Source organism: Mus caroli, unplaced genomic scaffold, assembly GCF_978045245.1.
Source record: "Mus caroli unplaced genomic scaffold, Mus_caroli_1 scaffold_18, whole genome shotgun sequence".
NCBI lineage: Eukaryota > Metazoa > Chordata > Mammalia > Rodentia > Muridae > Mus > Mus caroli.
The window spans coordinates 13,428,948-13,449,576 of NW_028227273.1; the positions used below are offsets into that span (position 1 = coordinate 13,428,948).

Consider the following 20,629-nt stretch of genomic DNA (forward strand, 5'->3'; position numbering starts at 1 on the left):
ATAGATAGATAGATGATAGATAGATAGGTAGATAGATAGATGATAGATAGATAGATAGATAGATAGATAGATAGATAGATAGATAGATAGATAGATAGATAGGTAGATAGATCCAGATAGAGATATTCTTACTCACATGCTGTGCTTCAAAAACACTTTGAGACATCTGCAATTCTTTACTTTCACAAACTCCATATGGCAGACAAAGGTACATAAGTATGCACTTGTAAATGGAGAATGCATGTACACAATTTGAATATACAAATAATTCACATTTCAAATGGCACTTCCTGTCAATGTTGGTGGTGGAACGTTCTTGCCATATAGCTGATAGCTATGAGCCTGCCCAAGGAAGAGGAAAAGTTAAAGGAGTGTGTGAGAAAAGCCGACCAAAAGTGATTTCCAGAACCTCTTTGTAGGAGACACGTCTAGGTCATATCAATAGGGAGGGCCTAGGACATTTACCAACTTAAAAATGTCAGTGGTGGGGTTGGGCGGGGAATGGAATATGGAGTGTAAAAAAAAAATGAATTACAAATAAAATTAAATTTTAAAAAACTCTCAGTGGTAACAGGCAAAACCCCAGTAACCTCCCTCTGGCATTTCTGAACGAGGCAGGCCGGCCAGGCACCGCAGGGGCAAGTACAGAAGACACGGGGCAGAGCAATTTATTTTCTGCCCCCTGGATACGTGTTAGCTGATTTTTTTTTCTCAGAAAAGAATATTGGCTTATTGGGTTGTTTTTCTTTTAAATTGCCTATTACAAAAAAATCTTGAGGAAAACACTGTACGGAAGTACTTAGAATGAGTCAGCGCTCTCTCTCCTTCACAAGCCTCAAGTCAGGGCTCTAATGCAGCTTTTGTCTGGAGAGGCGACAGCTGAGCTCTGACAACAACACTCCATCTCTGGACCCAGCAGCTCCTTTGTTGGCACTGACTGCTGCAATCCAAAGACAGATTTAGCTGCTGCTTACCCACACGAGTGCTCCAGACACAGGGGACATGTTCCGTCCCCAGGTAGGAGCCTTTGTCTACTGTTTCAATGGGGGAAATATTTCAGTGTCATCCTGAGAGCTGGAAAACAGAATAAACACAATGCCCCTGAACATGTACACTTGCACACTTTTACACACACACACACATATACACACACACACAAGCAGCAACAACCCATCCACAATATCCTACCACACTAATTCTTGCTGACCTTGTCATCCCTAATCCTGGAATGAAAAGCCACGCTCTTGAATCAGCTCTGACAAGCACACTCCCCACTTAGCACGTCTTTCCTTCCTTGTCTTTGTTTGGGCATTTCTGACTGGATGTCTTATCTTTTTTTATTATTGCATTTTAGGTCCAAAGCCTGGCAAAACACTGGACAGGAGTCTGTTAATCTAGGCTAGTTTTCCACTTTTTAAATAAAGACTGTGACCAGTAAGGGAAAGAGTTTCCTGTAAGGAAGCCCAGCACAGAGACACCTTTAGAACTCAGGGTTCTTACTGCCACCATGCAGCAGTGTTCTCCCTTTCCTACTGGAACTGTGGGATGCTGCCTTCATCGATCCGACAGACATTCTAACTGCCACTTAACAACCTATGGGATTCTCGGGGATGGGATACCTCAAGACTAGGTAGCAAAAGCTGGAACTTTCCTGAGCCCAGAGTGCTACCAGCATGGGGGCAGGGTAAAAAGGCCTTGCCTGGGCAAATAGTTTTTCCCTTTTCACAGTGTTTCATAACAGTCCTGTGCCACACTACCAGGCAACACTTATCAACGTGGGGACAGATATTGGATTCTTCCCCAAGCCAAGGATCTGGATTCTGAAGCTACCAGTCCCCTTTCCACTGTGCATGGCTTGGGCCTCCCAGAGTCCCATGCCTGTAAGCCACTTCGGGCTTCCTATGCTCACGATTCTCAGGCACATCTATTGCCTTGGCATGAAGTGCTTCTCCTCTATGCATGGCTATATCTGAGGATACGTCATTTTAGGGGTTTCTCAACTAGCTAGCTCCCCACCTCTCATACACACACACACACACACACACACACACACACATACACACACCAATTTTCAAAATCTCATCACAAAAGAAAAAAAAAACTAGTTGTGTCTATCTGTACCAATTTATTCAAAGAAGGAGCTAGGGCACAAAGGGCCCCTGTGACAACTCATGTAAATCACGGGCAGGTCCTTGTTTTCAATGGTGGGCTCCATGTATGGAGATCTCAGTGAAAATCACAACAAAGAGAAGGTAGTAGGAGCAAGTAGATGAAGGATGCTCTATGCAATTGCAATCACTTTGTACTATGTAAACTGAATCCATGATTAGAATCTTGGGTACACACTCACCCCACCACTTTGTCAGCAATAGACTCCAAGAATCAGAACAACCTATGCAGGTGGTCCTGAGGTCAGGAAAACTGTACTAGGAAAGTTGTCACCACCACTGAAGGGTGGGAGTCCTTCCTGCTTGATGGACCAGAGGGAAAAGTGATTGGATCAAAATAAAGGTGAATCCCAGTTTCCACGAAGCTGATATAAACGACTAACCCGAAACTCATAGAAAAGCTGAATTCTTAAGAATTAAGTAGAACTAGCTGGTCTCAGAAAGAGTGATGTAGCCTTTGTTCACCACACAGAGGCTTAAAGATGGCAGATAATTCTCAGTTATACCTTTCCCAAAACAAGGCCAATGAGATTAGATTGCGCCTCAATGAATGTTTGCTGTAGAAAGGACAGCGATTATTTTTCCCTATGGGCACAATGCATGCAGTTAATCATGGAACTGGAGCAGCAGAAAAATATTAGAGCTTATGAGCAAGCCACTTGAAATTTTCATTAATATATCCTTATTAGGTCCCTGGGAACACAAAGAAGGATGTATATACCTTTATCCAAGTGCATGAAAGTAAGTGTGCAGGGAGCGAGCTAGTACCCACAGCATCACTGCAGCAGCACCTTAAGTGAAGGATTGTCCTCGATGCCCCCTGCATGCGGGAGACTTGGGCACATAGCTACCCTTTATGTAAACTTTAACATTTTCCTGGAATATAACATCATTATGTCTGTTGAAAATAACAAGACCATGGCTGTCCCAACAGCTCCTCCAAGGCCATCCTCCCTCACCACAGGAGGATAGTTTAGACACAGCCACTGATATTTACAAAGTACTAAAGGAACCCCCAGGTCAGTCTTAGAACCTGGTGTGCCCAACTACTATCCTCTATAACTAAACCATCAAAGCCAGCAGGAGAGGTGTGTGTGTGTGTGTGTGTGTGTGTGTGTGTGTGTGTGTGTGTGTGTGTGTGTTGCACGTGCGCATGTGCGTGCTCGTGCTCGCACACACGGTGGGTAGATTCTGCTTGCAGAAGACTGTCTCTTAGGTTGCAGAAGTCTCTTAGGTTACTCAAGCCTGAAGGAAATATGTCTCTATTGTAGAAACCTGGAAATCTTTCAATCCTGCAATTAAAAGATGATTAAAGAACACTGAATTTCAAGAGTCTCACCCTGGTATAATGCCGGGGGAAGAGGCAGGAGGCAAAAACATGCATGACAGATGATGTCAAACTGTAATTATGACTATGTAGGAGAAAGGGGGTGGTATTATACTCAAATAGTTGATGTTCCCCCTTCTAACAGTTTCATTTTGTTAATAATCCAACTTACAGAGAGCTAGAAGTCCTAGTGCATCCGTTTTTCATCTTGACAGTGACTACAGGGCTGAGAAATATTTCTGTCACATGAAATATTTCCTCAGCTGCGGTAACCTTCCTAACTAGAACTAACTAGAACTGGAAAGACTTAAGCAGGGAAACATCCTGCTCTTCATGGAAACCGTCTCCCGGAGGCTCATGGGTCTCAACCAAGTTTGAGAGTCACACATTAAAAGTCCGTTACTCTTTGGGGTCCCTTTCTAGTAGTGTCACACATCACCTGGCCCTTGGCTCCCTAAGAATAGACACTGATCCTATAAAGAAGAATGCCCCACAGCTGCTTGTGGCCTGGAAATATGTCATAAGTGTATCAGGAGACACTACATAGTATCTTCTCCCCCCAAGATTAGGCCAGCAGTCCCAGCTCTAAATGCTATAGCAATCGTCAACTCAAACTTGATGGACAATAATATTGGAATTCATTGTGTTCACTGATAGAAATGGGATAAAAACTGGAGAGAACTGGATCCCAAGTGACCTAGGTATCACTCTGCATGGCAGTGTCCATTATACACAGATTCTAAGATGTTTATCTCCATGCTATGTCTCTCAGGCCTTTGGCTCCATGGCTCAGGCAGCAAGAAAAATGGCCCACAGCCAGGCTCTTACTGTCTCCAAGAAGCATTGTCCACTTCAAGGGGAAAGCTTTTTTTTCACAATTCAAATCTATATATTTTAAGGGGCTTCAGGAGGATGGGTTCATTTGCAGTTCATTTGTAGTTCTTTAAGTTTTCATACAAGCATACATCATTTACAGCGCATATCCCCTTATCACCCCCAATTCTGTTTCTCATCTGTCTCTGTTCTTGTTGACCCCTTTGTTGCCCTAGAAAGTTTCACTTCTAATTCCATATCATACGTGATTTTATGCATCTATACAATCACATACATGATTTTATACATCCGTATAAAATCTAGAACCATCAATAATTTTTGTTTTTCTATAGTCTTAAACTTCCTTAGTAGAGTTTATCTCAAGTTGTATTTTCCTATGACTCTTGTTAATGGCTAGGAAATTTTCATTATATAATATGGCACATTTCTCCATCATCCTTCTCTTGTTAGACACCTAGGTGGCTGCCATAATTTAGCTATTCTGAGAGGTGTTACAATAAAAGAGGACAAATTCTTAGGAGGAAAAAAACCTGGTATGTTATCAAGATACATACCTGTCTTGGTGAGAGAGTTTTGTATGGACTGAAGAAAAATAAAACAAGAAATAATTAATTGTCTTAAAGAGCCTAAGAAAAATAGATGAAAAGTTTATATATGGATCCCCCCCTTAAAAAAATCAAAAACAAAAACAAAAAACAGCCACAGTATTGACTACAAAGCCTAGCATGGCTTTGAGCAATAAGTTGTTGTTGAATAAAAGACAAATGGCTGTATCTGTCTCCAAGTTATGAAGCCCATCTGATGTGGGTGGGGATTAGATTTATTTTCTGTTGCCTGGGGGATGGAATAGGAAGAGATGAGTGAGCCCCAGCAGTCTGAGCTGACTGCTAGAACCACCAAATTCAGATTGTACAAGTACGAGTCCTCTGATATAGCTGACTCTCTGGAGTGTGCCACCAGTGGCCATTTGGGAAGAATGACTAAAGAACAATCAGCATTAAACAGCAGGCTGAACTTGGCCAGCTTTAAGTTCCGTGTTTTCCTAATACCCACTTGTTTCAGGTGACAGAAGCAGCAAATGTCACACTTTTTCCTGAACTTAAGCAACTCACAGGTCAGAAAATAGACAAACTGAATTTGAAGATCTCTCTGACAAGAACGTATCTTCCTAAGTTTATTTAGAAGAAAACCTTAATAATGTCTCCTTTCCCTCTGAGAATATGTAGCACTCTCCCTCAGCAAGCTACAGAGGATTCTGATTGCAGGGCAAACCTAGACACCAGGCGAATCCTTAGGATTGACTTTGGGGGCCCCTGAGCATGTGATACATAGAAACCATTAAGACCAGGAAATGGTGATTGTTCTTAATAAAAAAATACAAATATATAAAATGGAAAAGTAAAAGAAAATATAAACCATAGTAAGAACAAGACAGCAAATGCTACTGAACTTAACTGAAGCTTCATGTATTAAACACAGATACATACACAGGTACAGAAAATTAGGAAACTTGTTGAATTATAGATCTTGGTTGGCTGTTGTTGTTGCTGCTGCTGTTGTGTTTTATAAAAAATATAGAAAACAGGTATGCTTAGTGGAGGCAAGGTATGGTGTAGGGGAAGGGGTGCCTCTGTGGGCCCAAGCTAAGGCATCCCTTCCCCCTGAGGGACCAGCCACACAAAGGTATAGTATAGACTAGAGTTTATTCAGGGCATAGGGAGGGGAGTTGAGTAGTAGAGACAGAAAAAGGCAGAGAGAAAGAGTAGAGGACTAGAGGCTGGCCATGAGTACTTGGAGGGGGGAGGGGAATGGAGAAGGTAAGGAGCAAGAGGATAGAGCAAGAGAGCATGAAAGTGAGGAGGGTGCAAGAAGCCCCTTTTATACTGTGTCAGTGATACCTGACTGATGCCAGGTAGCTGTAGACAAAATGCCAACAGCTATTGTTGTTGCTGCTGCTGCTGTTATTGCTGCTGTTGCTACTGTTGCTGTTGTTGTTGCTGCTGCTGCTATTATGGATGCTGTTACAATTGTTGTTCCTGATGTTGTTGTTGCTGTTGTTGTTGTTGCTGTGTTGTTGCTGCTGCTGCTGTTGTTGCTCCTGATGTTGTTGTTGCTGCTGCTGCTGCTGCCATTGTTCTTTCTCTCTGAAAGCTTTTTGGCTGATGGATGTTTCCTTTTGCCTTTTCCATTAATGCCTTCTGTCTAAACCTTTGCAAGTAAGGGAAAAATCAAAATAGAAGAGGATGGTAGTACTTAGTATATTTCTGTATGTTAAGTTGTAGAAGAAGAGAAACATCTGGAAAAGTGGAACAGAGTGCTTACTGTGGATACTTCTAAAGGACTCAGATAATCAGATGCTGACCCAGGTTAGCAGCAGTCTGCATCATCCAACCTGCTTACCCAATATACTTGTGTTCCTTTAAACAGTTTCCCAAATCCCAGAATGCACAGTTAGATACAGGTCAGTGTGTTAGGTTCTAAACTGGAAGGCTGACCTTCATCCATTAGAAATGGGAGTAAAAATGGAATACTTTCCAAAGCAGAGATTCCCAAATGGTCACAACTGTGATGCCCTTCTTGTTTGTTTCCCTGTGTGTATGGTCCCCAAAGACAAAGAATAGCATATGTCTGACTCAGTAAACAATAATTATGTCGTAGAATGATAGAATTCAATATTACTGATTATGTGCCAATATTTTCATATTTGTAGGGGTCACAGCATGGTATCTACCTAGCACTAGGCAATGGAAGAGTTAAATCACTTTCTAACCGATGCTAAACATACTTGCTCCAATAAAGCATTATGTAGGAATATGTTTCCTTCAGGAAGGTAGATCAAATCACAACCTAACTACCCATCCGCTGAGTAAATGATTATTGTTAAAAATAAATAAATAATAAATAAATAAATAAATAAATAAATAAATCCCCTAAGTTTGAAGTTCTTCCTGTGCAGGATGAGAATAATGATGCCCACCTTACACGGTAAGGTCACTGTAATGTCACTATGAAAGTTGAACTTTTGTATTTGGAGGTTGTTCTGGTTTGGTTTGGTCTTGGTTGTTCATTGTTTGTGGATTTCTTTGTTTGTTTTGCTCCATGTCTCTCCCTTGCTAGGTATATCCTCATGTTCTTCCTCCCTGCGCCTTCCTTTCTTTAAAAATAAATTAGCTCAGGGAAATGATAGTGATGATGGTTTGCTTGAGCAGAACAGAGATCCAGTGACAACAGGCTTCTGGGGCTGGGTTCATTTATTACCTTCTGGCCAGCAAGCAACAATACCGCGCTGTAGCGCATCTCTCTATGAAGTGGCCCACACTATTACCAAGGACAAGGATCTTCCCTCTTTCGGTCTTTAAAGCAGCACTGTGATGCAGCAGTTACCAAACTCATATGAAAGATGTGGATCTGAGCCTTGGGAAATCTAAGTGTCTTCCCAAAGCAAATGACGAGACAGAAATTGGCTTTTAGTGTTTCTGAGTCAAGTGTGTGGGATATCCCAGCAGTTTCTTTTTCAGGTTCTCGGAGCACACCCTGAGACCCATGTCTATGGAGAGATGTCAACAAATACCTGTTTACCTTAGAGGATTAGTTATCAGCTGGAGCCAAGCCTCCTGCTCCCATCCATGGTTCATTGAGCTGGTACCTTGTTCTGTGCTTCAGAGAAGCGATAGCACCTTGTTATTGCATCAATAGTAGAAGTGAGGCTGTCTCCACTACCTGAACTTTTAATGACTTGGCTATTTTTATCTATTTTATGGTTGTATTTATAGAAGCAAGCGTGTGTCAGGGAAGCCATTTATAAGGCTTCGGGAGGGATTATTGGAACCCAGATTGTTTATCTTTCCATTAGTGGAATCTATAAAGCTGAAAAGAAGGATTCTGAGATAAGATGGATTTAACTGGGTGCCTATAAAAGCAAGCCCACCAATGTGTCTATCTCTACGCTAGCGCAGAGGAGGAAAGTAAAGGGAGCATGTAACCCCAAGCAATCCTCCACTGGCAGGCTACAGAACCAGCCAATTGCTGTCTTCTCTGGTATGGCATAAAAAATGTTCCCAAGGTATGAGGGGGGGGGGGGGCTCGTGTTTCATTGCTCTTTGCAAGAAACGGACTCAGAACACAGACACTCTTGTCCTTCCCGAGGATAGGATAAGTGTGCAGCATGCATGGCAGTCAGTTGTCATTTTTTAATAGTTATATGACTTGTCAGCTAATCAATCAAATTTATAAAGTGCAGTGAGATCCCAGGGAAAAGAATGGACACACACTTCCACTTTAAAATGCTATAAAATATATGTGGGCTTCCTATTTCATATTTAAGCATGAGAACATTTAAGATTCCCTATAATGCTGGAAGATATAAGATATTCTCTCTCTAACTCACTCCACTCCACTCCACTCCACTCTACCTCTCTCTCTCTCTCTCTCTCTCTCTCTCTCTCTCTCTCTCTCTCTCTCTCATACATACATACAAAGAGAGAGAGAGAGAGACAGAAACAGAGATAGAGACAGAGAGACATACACACACCCACACACACTTTATGTTTGGGGCTTTGTGGTTTGGTGTCTTACTTTATAACTCCAGTTGGGTGGGGCTCAAATTCACAGAGATTCACCTGCCTCTGCTTCCCAGAGATTGAAGGAGTATACCACACCCCCTGTGCTTTATATTATTTTGTTTTAAAAATTCTAGACTATAATTTAGGAAACAGCTTGATGACTAAGCAATGAAATGATGCTGAGAAAACACAGCTGCACACCTAAGAAGGACAGAGTGATGAGCTACATGATCCTCATTAGCTTGAAGCATCCTCAGATACCTGGTACCAATGCTCTCATTATTCCCATCCACAGCCTTCCTGGGAAAGATGTTATTAATTCCACACCTTGAAGATAAATGGAACATCTACTCCTGTCACTTCTTTTGACAAGTTTCATTCTTTGCTTTCTGGTTCATCTTTAAATTTTGAGACTTAATCATTCCCAAATTAAATAATTTTGCAGAGTCGGAATGTGCTTCCGAGGATGACAGAGGATCAGTGCACCGAACATTTTAATCTTATGTTCTGAGAAATTACAAAGTGCCCATACATAGAGAAGCTAAGAAAATGATAGGATATAAAATAACTATAAGCAGAAATCCCAGTGCTTTTGCTGAGCACAGAGCTACATGTGCTTTACAGTTCTTTGAATGTGAGTGGGGAGGACAGGAGTCAGGCTCGTGAGTCAAACACAGAGTTAGTATGGTTCTCACCTCCTACCCACCTTCAGGTTAGCGATGAAGTAAAACATGGCAATACCCCAGTGCATGGACAGTGTTACTTTGCTTTTAAGTGACATGTAGTAGTTGTACATAGTTGTGACTCCAATGTGTCATGTTGATACACATACTCCACATTTAAATAGTGACATGGGAGGATCCCAATGAGCTGCTATTGGTTAGCCAAAGCTGCCATAATGCTTAAACAGAAGGATTTCATTCTCTGGGTATCTAGGTGTAAGGTTTGGCTTCTCCCAAGAAACTCCTTAGCTTGCATGTATGTGTGTGTGTGTGTACATGTACATATATGTATTTGCAATAAGGCCTCATTATATAACCCAACTAGCCTCAAACTATAGTTCCTGCCTCTACCTCTAAAATGCCGAACAGCGGGCCTGGGGCACCATGACAGGTTCCAGTGTCCTTTCTGATGTGTAGTCTCATTTTATTGTTCCAAGGTGCTATATCCAAGCTCACATTCTAAGGTTTGATGGTTAGGGCTTCAAAGCATTGCCTTGGGCGGGGCAGGGGGAGTTTAATGTAGGGCATATCAGACACCTTTATTCAAAAAGCAGTTTGTGCTTTCAGAACAGAAAACATGCTCTCACTCCAATAGCATGAACCTGGGAGGTCAACAGTGCTTTTTCACTCACAAATTTTCTATCAATTCACTTCGACTCAAGTTGTTCACCTAAATAGTCCCCAAAGGTGACTCTGTACACCTGTCAGAGCTTTCTCCTAGTAGCTTATTGGCTACCTCCCAAAGCATCAAAGGCAAGACTGCATCTTCTCCAATCAAACTGTGTATGGAACAAGTGTAGCCATGTTCTCATGGAAGAGCAGTCCATTGCTTCCTCTCCATTTTAGCAAACCCAGACAACCCACTTCCATGTTTCATGAGACCCTCTCTCTGCTCCAGGCTTGAGTGTGCCTAAGGCAGTGGTCCTCAACCTTCCTAAACATAGTTTCTCATGTTGTGGTGACCCACCAACCATAAAATTACTTCATTGCTACTTCATAACTGTAATTTTCTGTTATAAATTGTAAATATCTAATATGCAGGATATCTGATAAGTACCCCCAAAGGGGTCACAACCCACAGGTTGAGAACCACCGGTGTAAGGGTTTCTTCATGTTTCTTTTTGTCCCAGATGGCTTCACCCTAGACTGAGTCACAGAGACCATAGGCACTTGCTCTGTGCTGCAGTTCTCAGATCATACATTTGGCTAGAGAGCTGCCAGCCCCACCTGCTACCAGCCATATTAGTTGAAACAAAGTAAATAAATTCTGGGTGGTATTGTAAGAAGTAAACAAAATGGCCAAGGAGTTCCTTTAATAATCACAAAACACATTTTGTGACCCTGTATTTATCATCACTTTGATAGTGACATTCACTATCATAGTTTGAAAATGAGTGGGGGGGACACTCGCCAGCTACCCACAACACCCGCCACAGGATCTTAAGACTTCTGGAGAGTGGAACACAGCTTCTGCTCCAATCCAATTGTGCGTGGGACCTGAGACTGCATTAGTTAGGGAAGCAGAAGCTGGCCTGAGTAGGGCCACAGGCCTCATCCGGCCGGATCAGCACCGGGGTAGCTGGAGCGCAGGGTTGCCTGACACCCGCCAGCTACCCACGACCCCCACCGCAGGATTTTGGGACTGCTGGTGAGTGGAACACAGCTTCTGCTCCAGTCCAATCACGCGGGACCTGAGACTGCTCTGGTTGGGGAGAGAGAAATCCGGCCTACATAGGGCCACAAGCCTCTTCTGGTCAGAAAAGCACCGGGGCAGCTGGGGCGCAGGGTCGGCTGACACTCGCCAGCTACCCACAACGCCCGCCACAGGATCTTAAGACTTCTGGTGAGTGGAGCACAGCTTCTGCTCCAATCCAATTGTGCGCGGGACCTGAGACTGCATTAGTTAGGGAAGCAGAAACCGGCCTGAGTAGGGCCACAGGCCTCATCCAGCCGGAACAGCGCCGGGGTAGCTGGAGCGCAGGGTTGCCTGACACCCGCCAGCTACCCACGACCCCCACCGCAGGATTTTGGGACTGCTGGTGAGTGGAACACAGCTTCTGCTCCAGTCCAATCACGCGGGACCTGAGACTGCTCTGGTTGGGGAGAGAGAAACCCGGCCTACATAGGGCCACAAGCCTCTTCCGGTCAGAAAAGCACCGGGGCAGCTGGGGCGCAGGGTCGGTTGACACTCGCCAGCTACCCACAACACCCGCCACAGGATCTTAAGACTTCTGGAGAGTGGAACACAGCTTCTGCTCCAATCCAATTGCACGCAGGACCAGAGACTGCATTAGTTAGGGAAGCAGAAAACCGGCCTGAGTAGGACCACAGGCCTCGTCCGGCTGGACCAGCACCAGGGTACCATCAGCTACCCATGACCCCCGCCGCAGGATTTAGAGACTGCTGGTGAGTGGAACACAGCTTCTGCTCCAATCTTTAAACAGTGACAACGATAACAACTAACCCCAGAGATTACCAGATGGCGAAAGGTAAACGTAATAATCTTACTAACAGAAACCAGGACCACTCACCATCATCAGAACCCAGCACCCCCACTTCGCCCAGTCCACAGCACCCCAACACACCGGAAAAGCTAGACACGGATCTAAAAGCATATCTCCTGATGATGGTAGAGGACTTCAAGAAGGACTTTAATAACACACTTAAAGAAATACAGGAGAACACTGCTAAACAGGCAGAAGACACTAAAGAGGAAGCACAAAAATCCCTTAAAGAATTGCAGGAGAACACTGCTAAAGAGTTACAAATCCTTAAAGAAAAACAGGATAACATAATCAAACAGGTAGAAGTCCTTACAGAAAAACAGGAAAACACATCCAAACAGATGATGGAAATGAACAAAACCATATTAGACCTAAAAAGGGAAGTAGACACAATAAAGAAAACCCAAAATGAGGCAACACTGGAGATAGAAACCTTAGGAAAGAAATCTGGAACCATAGATACGAGCATCAGCAACAGAATACAAGAGATGGAAGAGAGAATCTCAGGTGCAGAAGATTCCATAGAGAACATCGGCACAACAATCAAGGAAAATGTAAAATGCAAAAAGATCCTAACTCAAAACATCCAAGAAATACAGGACACAATGAGAAGACCAAACCTACGGATAATAGGAGTGGATGAGAATGAAGATTTTCAACTCAAAGGACCAGCAAACATCTTCAACAAAATTATAGAAGAAAACTTCCCAAATCTAAAGAAAGAGATGCCCATGAACATACAAGAAGCCTACAGAACTCCAAATAGACTGGACCAGAAAAGAAATACCTCCCGACACATAATAATCAGAACAACAAATGCTCTAAATAAAGATAGAATACTAAAAGCAGTAAGAGAAAAAGGCCAAGTAACATATAAAGGCAAGCCTATCAGAATTACACCAGATTTTTCATCAGAGACTATGAAAGCCAGAAGATCCTGGACGGATGTTATACAGACACTAAAAGAACACAAATTCCAGCCCAGGCTACTATACCCAGCCAAACTCTCAATTAACATAGATGGAGAAACCAAAGTATTCCACGACAAAACCAAATTCACACATTATCTCTCCACGAATCCAGCCCTTCAAAGGATAATAACAGAAAAAAACCAATACAAGGACAGGAACCACGCCCTAGAAACAACAAGAAGGTAATCCCTCAACAAACCTAAAAGAAGACAGCCACAAGAACAAAATGCCAACTTTAACAACAAAAATAACAGGAAACAACAATTACTTTTCCTTAATATCTCTTAATATCAATGGACTCAACTCCCCGATAAAAAGACATAGACTAACAAACTGGCTACACAAACAAGACCCAACATTTTGCTGCTTACAGGAAACTCATCTCAGAGAAAAGGATAGACACTACCTCAGAATGAAAGGCTGGAAAACAATTTTCCAAGCAAATGGCATGAAGAAACAAGCTGGAGTAGCCATTCTAATATCTGATAAGATTGACTTCCAACCCAAAGTCATTAAAAAAGACAGGGAGGGACACTTCATACTCATCAAAGGTAAAATCCTCCAAGAGGAACTATCAATCCTGAATATCTATGCTCCAAATACAAAGGCAGCCACATTCATTAAAGAAACTTTAGTAAATCTCAAAGCACACATTGCACCTCATACAATAATAGTGGGAGACTTCAACACACCACTTTCACCAATGGACAGATCATGGAAACAGAAACTAAACAGGGACACAGAGAAACTAAGAGAAATTATGAATCAAATGGATCTGGCAGATATCTACAGAACATTCTATCCTAAAACAAAAGGATATACCTTATTCTCAGCACCTCATGGTACCTTCTCCAAAATTGACCACATAATTGGTCACAAAACAGGCCTCAACAGATACAAAAATATTGAAATTGTCCCATGCATCCTATCAGATCACCATGGACTAAGGCTGATCTTCCATAACAAAATAAATAATAGAAAGCCAACCTTCACGTGGAAACTGAACAACACTCTTCTCAATGATACCTTGGTCAAGGAAGGAATAAAGAAAGAAATTAAGGACTTTTTAGAGTTCAATGAAAATGAAGCCACAACATACCCAAACTTATGGGACGCAATGAAAGCATTTCTAAGAGGAAAACTCATAGCTCTGAGTGCCTCCAAAAGGAAACTAGAGAGAGCACACATTAGCAGCTTGACAACACACCTAAAAGCACTAGAACAAAAGGAAGCAAATTCACCCAAGAGGAGTAGACAGCAGGAAATAATCAAACTCAGGGGTGAAATCAACCAAGTGGAAACAAGAAAAACTATTCAAAGAATCAACCAATCAAGGAGCTGGTTCTTTGAGAAAATCAACAAGATAGATAAACCCTTAGCCAGACTCACTAGAGGGCACAGGGAAAGCATCCTAATTAACAAAATCAGAAATGAAAAAGGAGACATAACAACAGATCCTGAAGACATCCAAAACACCATCAGATCCTTCTACCAAAGGCTATACTCAACAAAACTGGAGAACCTGGATGAAATGGAGAAGTTCCTAGACAGATACCAGGTACCAAAGTTGAATCAAGATCAGGTTAATGATCTAAACAGCCCTATATCCCCCAAAGAAATAGAAGCAGTCATTAATAGTCATCCAACTAAAAAAAACCCAGGACCAGATGGGTTTAGTGCAGAGTTCTATCAGACCTTCAAAGAAGATCTAATCCTAGTTCTTCACAAACTATTCCACAAAATAGAAACAGAAGGTACTCTACCCAACTCATTCTATGAAGCCACAATTACTCTGATACCTAAACCACAAAAAGACCCAACAAAGATAGAAAACTTCAGACCAATATCCCTTATGAATATTGATGCAAAAATCCTCAATAAAGTTCTTGCTAACCGAATCCAAGAACACATCAAAACAATCATCCATCCTGACCAAGTAGGTTTCATCCCAGGGATGCAGGGATGGTTCAATATACGGAAATCCATCAACGTAATCCAGTATATAAACAAACTCAAAGACAAAAACCACATGGTCATCTCTTTAGATGCGGAAAAAGCTTTGACAAGATCCAACACCCATTCATGATAAAAGTCTTGGAAAGATCAGGAATTCAAGGCCCATACCTAAACATGATAAAAGCAATCTACAGCAAACCAGTAGCCAACATCAAAGTAAATGGTGAGAAGCTTGAAGCAATCCCTCTAAAATCAGGGACTAGACAAGGCTGTCCACTTTCTCCATACCTATTCAACATTGTACTTGAAGTCCTAGCCAGAGCAATTCGACAACAAAAGGAGATCAAAGGGATACAAATTGGAAAAGATGAAGTCAAAATATCACTTTTTGCAGATGATATGATAGTATATATAAGTGACCCTAAAAATTCCACCAGAGAACTCCTAAGCCTGATAAACAGCTTCGGTGAAGTAGCTGGATATAAAATTAACTCAAACAAATCAATGGCCTTTCTCTACACAAATAATAAACAGGCTGAGAAAGAAATTAGGGAAACAACACCCTTCTCAATAGTCACAAATAATATAAAATATCTTGGCGTGACTCTAACTAAGGAAGTGAAAGATCTGTATAATAAAAACTTCAAGTCTCTGAAGAAAGAAATTATAGAAGATCTCAGAAGATGGAAAGATCTCCCATGCTCATGGATTGGCAGGATCAACATTGTAAAAATGGCTATCTTGCCAAAAGCAATCTACAGATTCAATGCAATCCCCATCAAAATTCCAACTCAATTCTTCACCGAATTAGAAAGAGCAATCTCCAAATTCATCTGGAATAACAAAAAACCTAGGATAGCAAAAACTCTTCTCAAGGATAAAAGAACCTCTGGTGGAATCACCATGCCGGACCTAAAGCTCTACTACAGAGCAATTGTGATAAAAACTGCATGGTACTGGTATAGTGACAGACAAATAGACCAATGGAATAGAATTGAAGACCCAGAAATGAACCCACACACCTATGGTCACTTGATCTTCGACAAGGGAGCTAAAAACATCCAGTGGAAGAAAGACAGCATTTTCAACAAATGGTGCTGGCACAACTGGTTGTTAACATGTAGAAGAATGCGAATCGATCCATTCCTATCTCCTTGTACTAAGGTCAAGTCTAAGTGGATCAAGGAACTTCACATAAAACCAGAGACACTGAAACTTATAGAGGAGAAAGTGGGGAAAAGCCTTGAAGATATGGGCACAGGGGAAAAATTCCTGAATAGAACAGTAATGGCTTGTGCTGTAAGATCGAGAATTGACAAGTGGGACCTCATGAAACTACAAAGCTTCTGCAAGGCTAAAGACACCATCAATAAGACAAAAAAACCACCAACAGATTGGGAAAGGATCTTCACCTATCCTAAATCAGATAAGGGACTAATATCCAATATATATAAAGAACTCAAGAAGGTGGACTCCAGAAAGTCAAATAACCCCATTAAAAAATGGGGCTCAGAACTGAACAAAGAATTCTCACCTGAGGAATACGGAATGGCAGAGAAGCACCTGAAAAAATGTTCAACATCCTTAATCATCAGGGAAATGCAAATCAAAACAACCCTGAGATTCCACCTCACACCAGTCAGAATGGCTAAGATCAAAAATTCAGGTGACAGCAGATGCTGGCGAGGATGTGGAGAAAGAGGAACACTCCTCCATTGTTGGTGGGATTGCAAGCTTGTACAACCACTCTGGAAATCAGTCTGGCGGATCCTCAGAAAATTGGACATAGTACTACCGGAGGATCCAGCAATACCTCTCCTGGGCATATATCCAGAAGATGTCCCAACCGGTAAAAAGGACACATGCTCCACTATGTTCATAGCAGCCCTATTTATAATAGCCAGAAGCTGGAAAGAACCCAGATGTCCCTCAACAGAGGAATGGATACAGAAATTATGGTACATTTACACAATGGAGTACTACTCAGCTATTAAAAAGAATGAATTTATGAAATTCCTAGCCAAATGGATGGACCTGGAGGGCATCATCTTGAGTGAAGTATCACAATCACAAAGGAACTCACACAATATGTATTCACTGATAAGTGGATATTAGCCCAAAACTTAGGATACCCAAGATATAAGATACAATTTGCTAAACGCATGAAACTCAAGAAGAATGAAGACCAAAGTGTGGACACTGTGCACCTTCTTAGAATTGGGAACAAAACACCCAGGGAAGGAGTTACAGAGACAAAGTTCGTAGCTGTGATGAAAGGATGGACCATTTAGAGCCTGCTGTATCCAGGGATCCGTCCCATAATCAGCTTCTAAACGCTGACACCATTGCATACACTAGCAAGATTTTGCTGAAAGGACCCAAATATAGCTGTCTCTTGTGAGACGATGCCGGGGCCTAGCAAACACAGGAGTGGATGTTCACAGTCAGCTATTGGATGTATCACAGGGCTCCCAATGGAGAAGCTAGAGAAAGTACCCAAGGAGCTAAAGGGATCTGCAACCCTATTGTTGGAACAACATGATGTACTAACCAGAACCCCAGAGCTCTTGTCTCTAGCTGCATATGTATCGAAAGATGGCCTAGTCAGCCATCACTGGAAAGAGAGGCCCAATGGACTTGCAAACTTTATATGCCCCAATATAGGGGAATGCCAGGGCCAAAAGAATGGGAATGGGTGGGTAGGGAAGTGGGGGGGCGCTATGGGGGACTTTTGGGATAGCATTGGAAATGTAATTGAGGAAAATATGTAATAAAAATATTAAAAATCAAAAAAAAAAAAGGAAAATGAGTGGGGGTTATTTTTGCTTAAAGTAGGTTGCATTTATACTACTGCTACATCACCTCTTAATGAAATCTGTCTTAGGTTATGATCATTATTATTATTTAGTAGTCGTAACTTCCTGGTCTTTTAAACTAGCAAGCCTTCTGCATTTCTTTGTATGTTCAAGTGTGACTTAATTGAATAACTTGTGGTCTGTGTCCATATATCATGTAATTACATGGTGATATAAAAATCAGTAGAAATCTATGAATGCATTCCTTCAGTTAACATACACTTAGTCATCTAAGTGGTGGAGATGATGTTACCAAATGCTAGGGATCCAAAATGCTTAAATGGTTCACAGTCAACTGGAGAAAAGAGGACATCAGACAGGTCTAATTTTAGATAAAGCAGGAGCTTCAAAGATTGAGCATGCAGTCAAGTCACAAGGAGGGTATACAAGCCCAGACTTATCGTCATATTCAATTAGATCGAGAATTTACACTTCTCGTAAGTTCCCTGTTATCATTGCTTGGGGGAACACCTGAGAACAATTCATCTATATTTTTAAGTATATGGAGCCATGAAAGCTCTGAAGAGGGGTGAGAGGCATTCCAAAGGATGAGTGAAGAAGACGGTGGGTGGAGGACTAGGAATATGGGGAGCAACGTTAACTCTAAAGCCAGAGAAAATGCAGGTAAGAAACGATTTGGGTACAATAAAAGTAAGATCTTTATTTAACTCCAGGAGGTGAATCTAGAGTGGTGTAAATGGTCCATTGCTGTGCTAAGGGACCTTGATTGAATGTCACCCCGTAGGAGTCATTCAACTATCAATTAGACTTGAAGATGAAAGAGAAGATTCCCCAGTGGAACTTTCTCCAAATTCTAGAAAGAAGGTTCTCTCCCAGATTTCCAACTTTTGGCAAGAAATCATATGCATCACTCTGGTAACAAACTCCATTGGGATGTGATATGAGCAGTGTGTAGGTATTGATTATATGGTAGTGGATATTGATTATATGTCCGTTTTTGTCACTGACCACTGGGCTATATCAATGTGGTTTCTGAGTACCATGACAAATAATTGGCTCATGGTGATTGACTTTTAGAAAGCCTTAAGCTTATTGACCTCTTATGGCCCCCTTTCCCTCAGAGGAGTATGACAATGGCCTAGACCCTGGCCTAGTATGGAAGAAGACCCGGGTAGCTGTGTCTTAATGAAATATGCTGTGTTCTTTTCCAGGGGAAGATGACGATGATGATGAATGTGGGGAGGAGAAGCTGCCCTCCTGTTTTGATTACGTGATGCACTTTCTCACAGTGTTCTGGAAGGTTCTGTTTGCCTTCGTCCCACCTACAGAATACTGGAATGGCTGGGCCTGCTTCATTGTCTCCATCCTCATGATCGGCCTACTGACCGCCTTCATTGGAGACCTGGCTTCCCACTTTGGCTGCACCATTGGTCTGAAAGATTCTGTGACTGCCGTTGTGTTTGTTGCTCTTGGAACCTCAGTGCCAGGTAAGAGCTGATTCAGAGGTAACTCTCCCCAAACAAAAAAGCACACATTCGTGAGTGCATGCTTGTTTGTGAGTGCACACACACACACACTCACACACACACACATATATCATTTGGTTTATTTTGTGTTGGCATACGGCATACCCATCAGGTATCAATTGCAAATAGTTTCTTGGTTAGGAGTGAGAGTCTGTGTCATCCTCCTCTGTTCAGTGCTTGGACTTGATCTGGTCTGAACCTGTCTGTGGTGGGTTTTATGTGTGCTGTCACAGTCTGAGTAAACACATGCATCAGTAATGTTCTGTCTGGAAGACTCTGTTTCGTTGGAGTCATCCAACACCTCTGGCTCTTATAATCTTTCCACCTCCTCTTCTACATAGATCCTTGAGCCTTGAAAAGAAGTTTTGATGAAGACACCCATTCAGTGTTGAGTGCTCTAGAGTCTCTCACCCACTGCACATTGTCCAGTTGTGAATCCCTTTGTTAATTACCATCTACTTCTCTGATGGGGCTTAAGCAATATTCTGCTCTATGGGTATAGAAATAATATTTTTTTAAGTTTCCTAGTTGTGAGAAATTCCAGTCCTCTCTTCTCTTCTCATATGCCAACCCCCTTCTCAAATTCCCCATCCTATTGATATACAATCCAGAGCTTGAGACTGCCTCCTTGATCATGGGTCATACAGCATACTAACTTCGACTCTCAAGCTCTAAGTTCTGAGACAAGCCACCAGCTAAGAGAAAGTGGGAGCATGGTGCCTCTAACGTACCTAGACCTTTGATAAACTTTAACCACACCTCATACCAAAACTGGACCATAACAATTGATTTCTTACCAGGTGAATCCAATCAAACCATTAGTTGTTGTATATGTGGAAAGCCCCTGTGCTTTATGGCAATGGTAACTGTATATCATGCTCCCTAAATAAGATATCCACAGAACTCAGGCCAGCACTTTGAAATTTTGGGTAAACTGTGTGGTCTCTCCAAGTCCAAAACTATATCACATCCCACTGTTTCTGTGGAAAAGAAGGCTCCAGATTCGAAGAGAAAACATGAGGTTAAATACTTGGAAGCAGCCTTCTGGAAAGGAGAGGCCTCCTCTGATTGGACAGTTATTTTTAGCTCACAGTAATTTATTTGGATAAATCCCATTTATGGGGCCAAGGCATTCTGCCTCATATGCTGGTTTCTAGATATCAGGTTTCCTGTATCTAGAATCCTGTGGACATTGGATTCTGGAAGAAAACGTTCTGTAGTTACAAGGGAATCTATGAGGCAT

General features: G+C 42.0%; 1 protein-coding gene across 15 annotated transcripts in view; it reads left to right on the forward strand.

Annotated features, from left to right (window-relative positions):
• The window catches only part of Slc8a1 (solute carrier family 8 member A1), a 355,838-nt gene that overhangs the window by 313,916 nt on the left and 21,293 nt on the right, over positions 1 to 20,629 (forward strand). For all 15 annotated transcript variants that reach the window (XM_021185824.3, XM_029471274.2, XM_029471275.2 and 12 more), the window contains one exon: positions 19,072 to 19,347. In XM_021185824.3, coding sequence (XP_021041483.1) covers positions 19,072 to 19,347 — 276 coding nt within the window. The remainder of the gene's footprint in view (positions 1 to 19,071; positions 19,348 to 20,629) is intronic.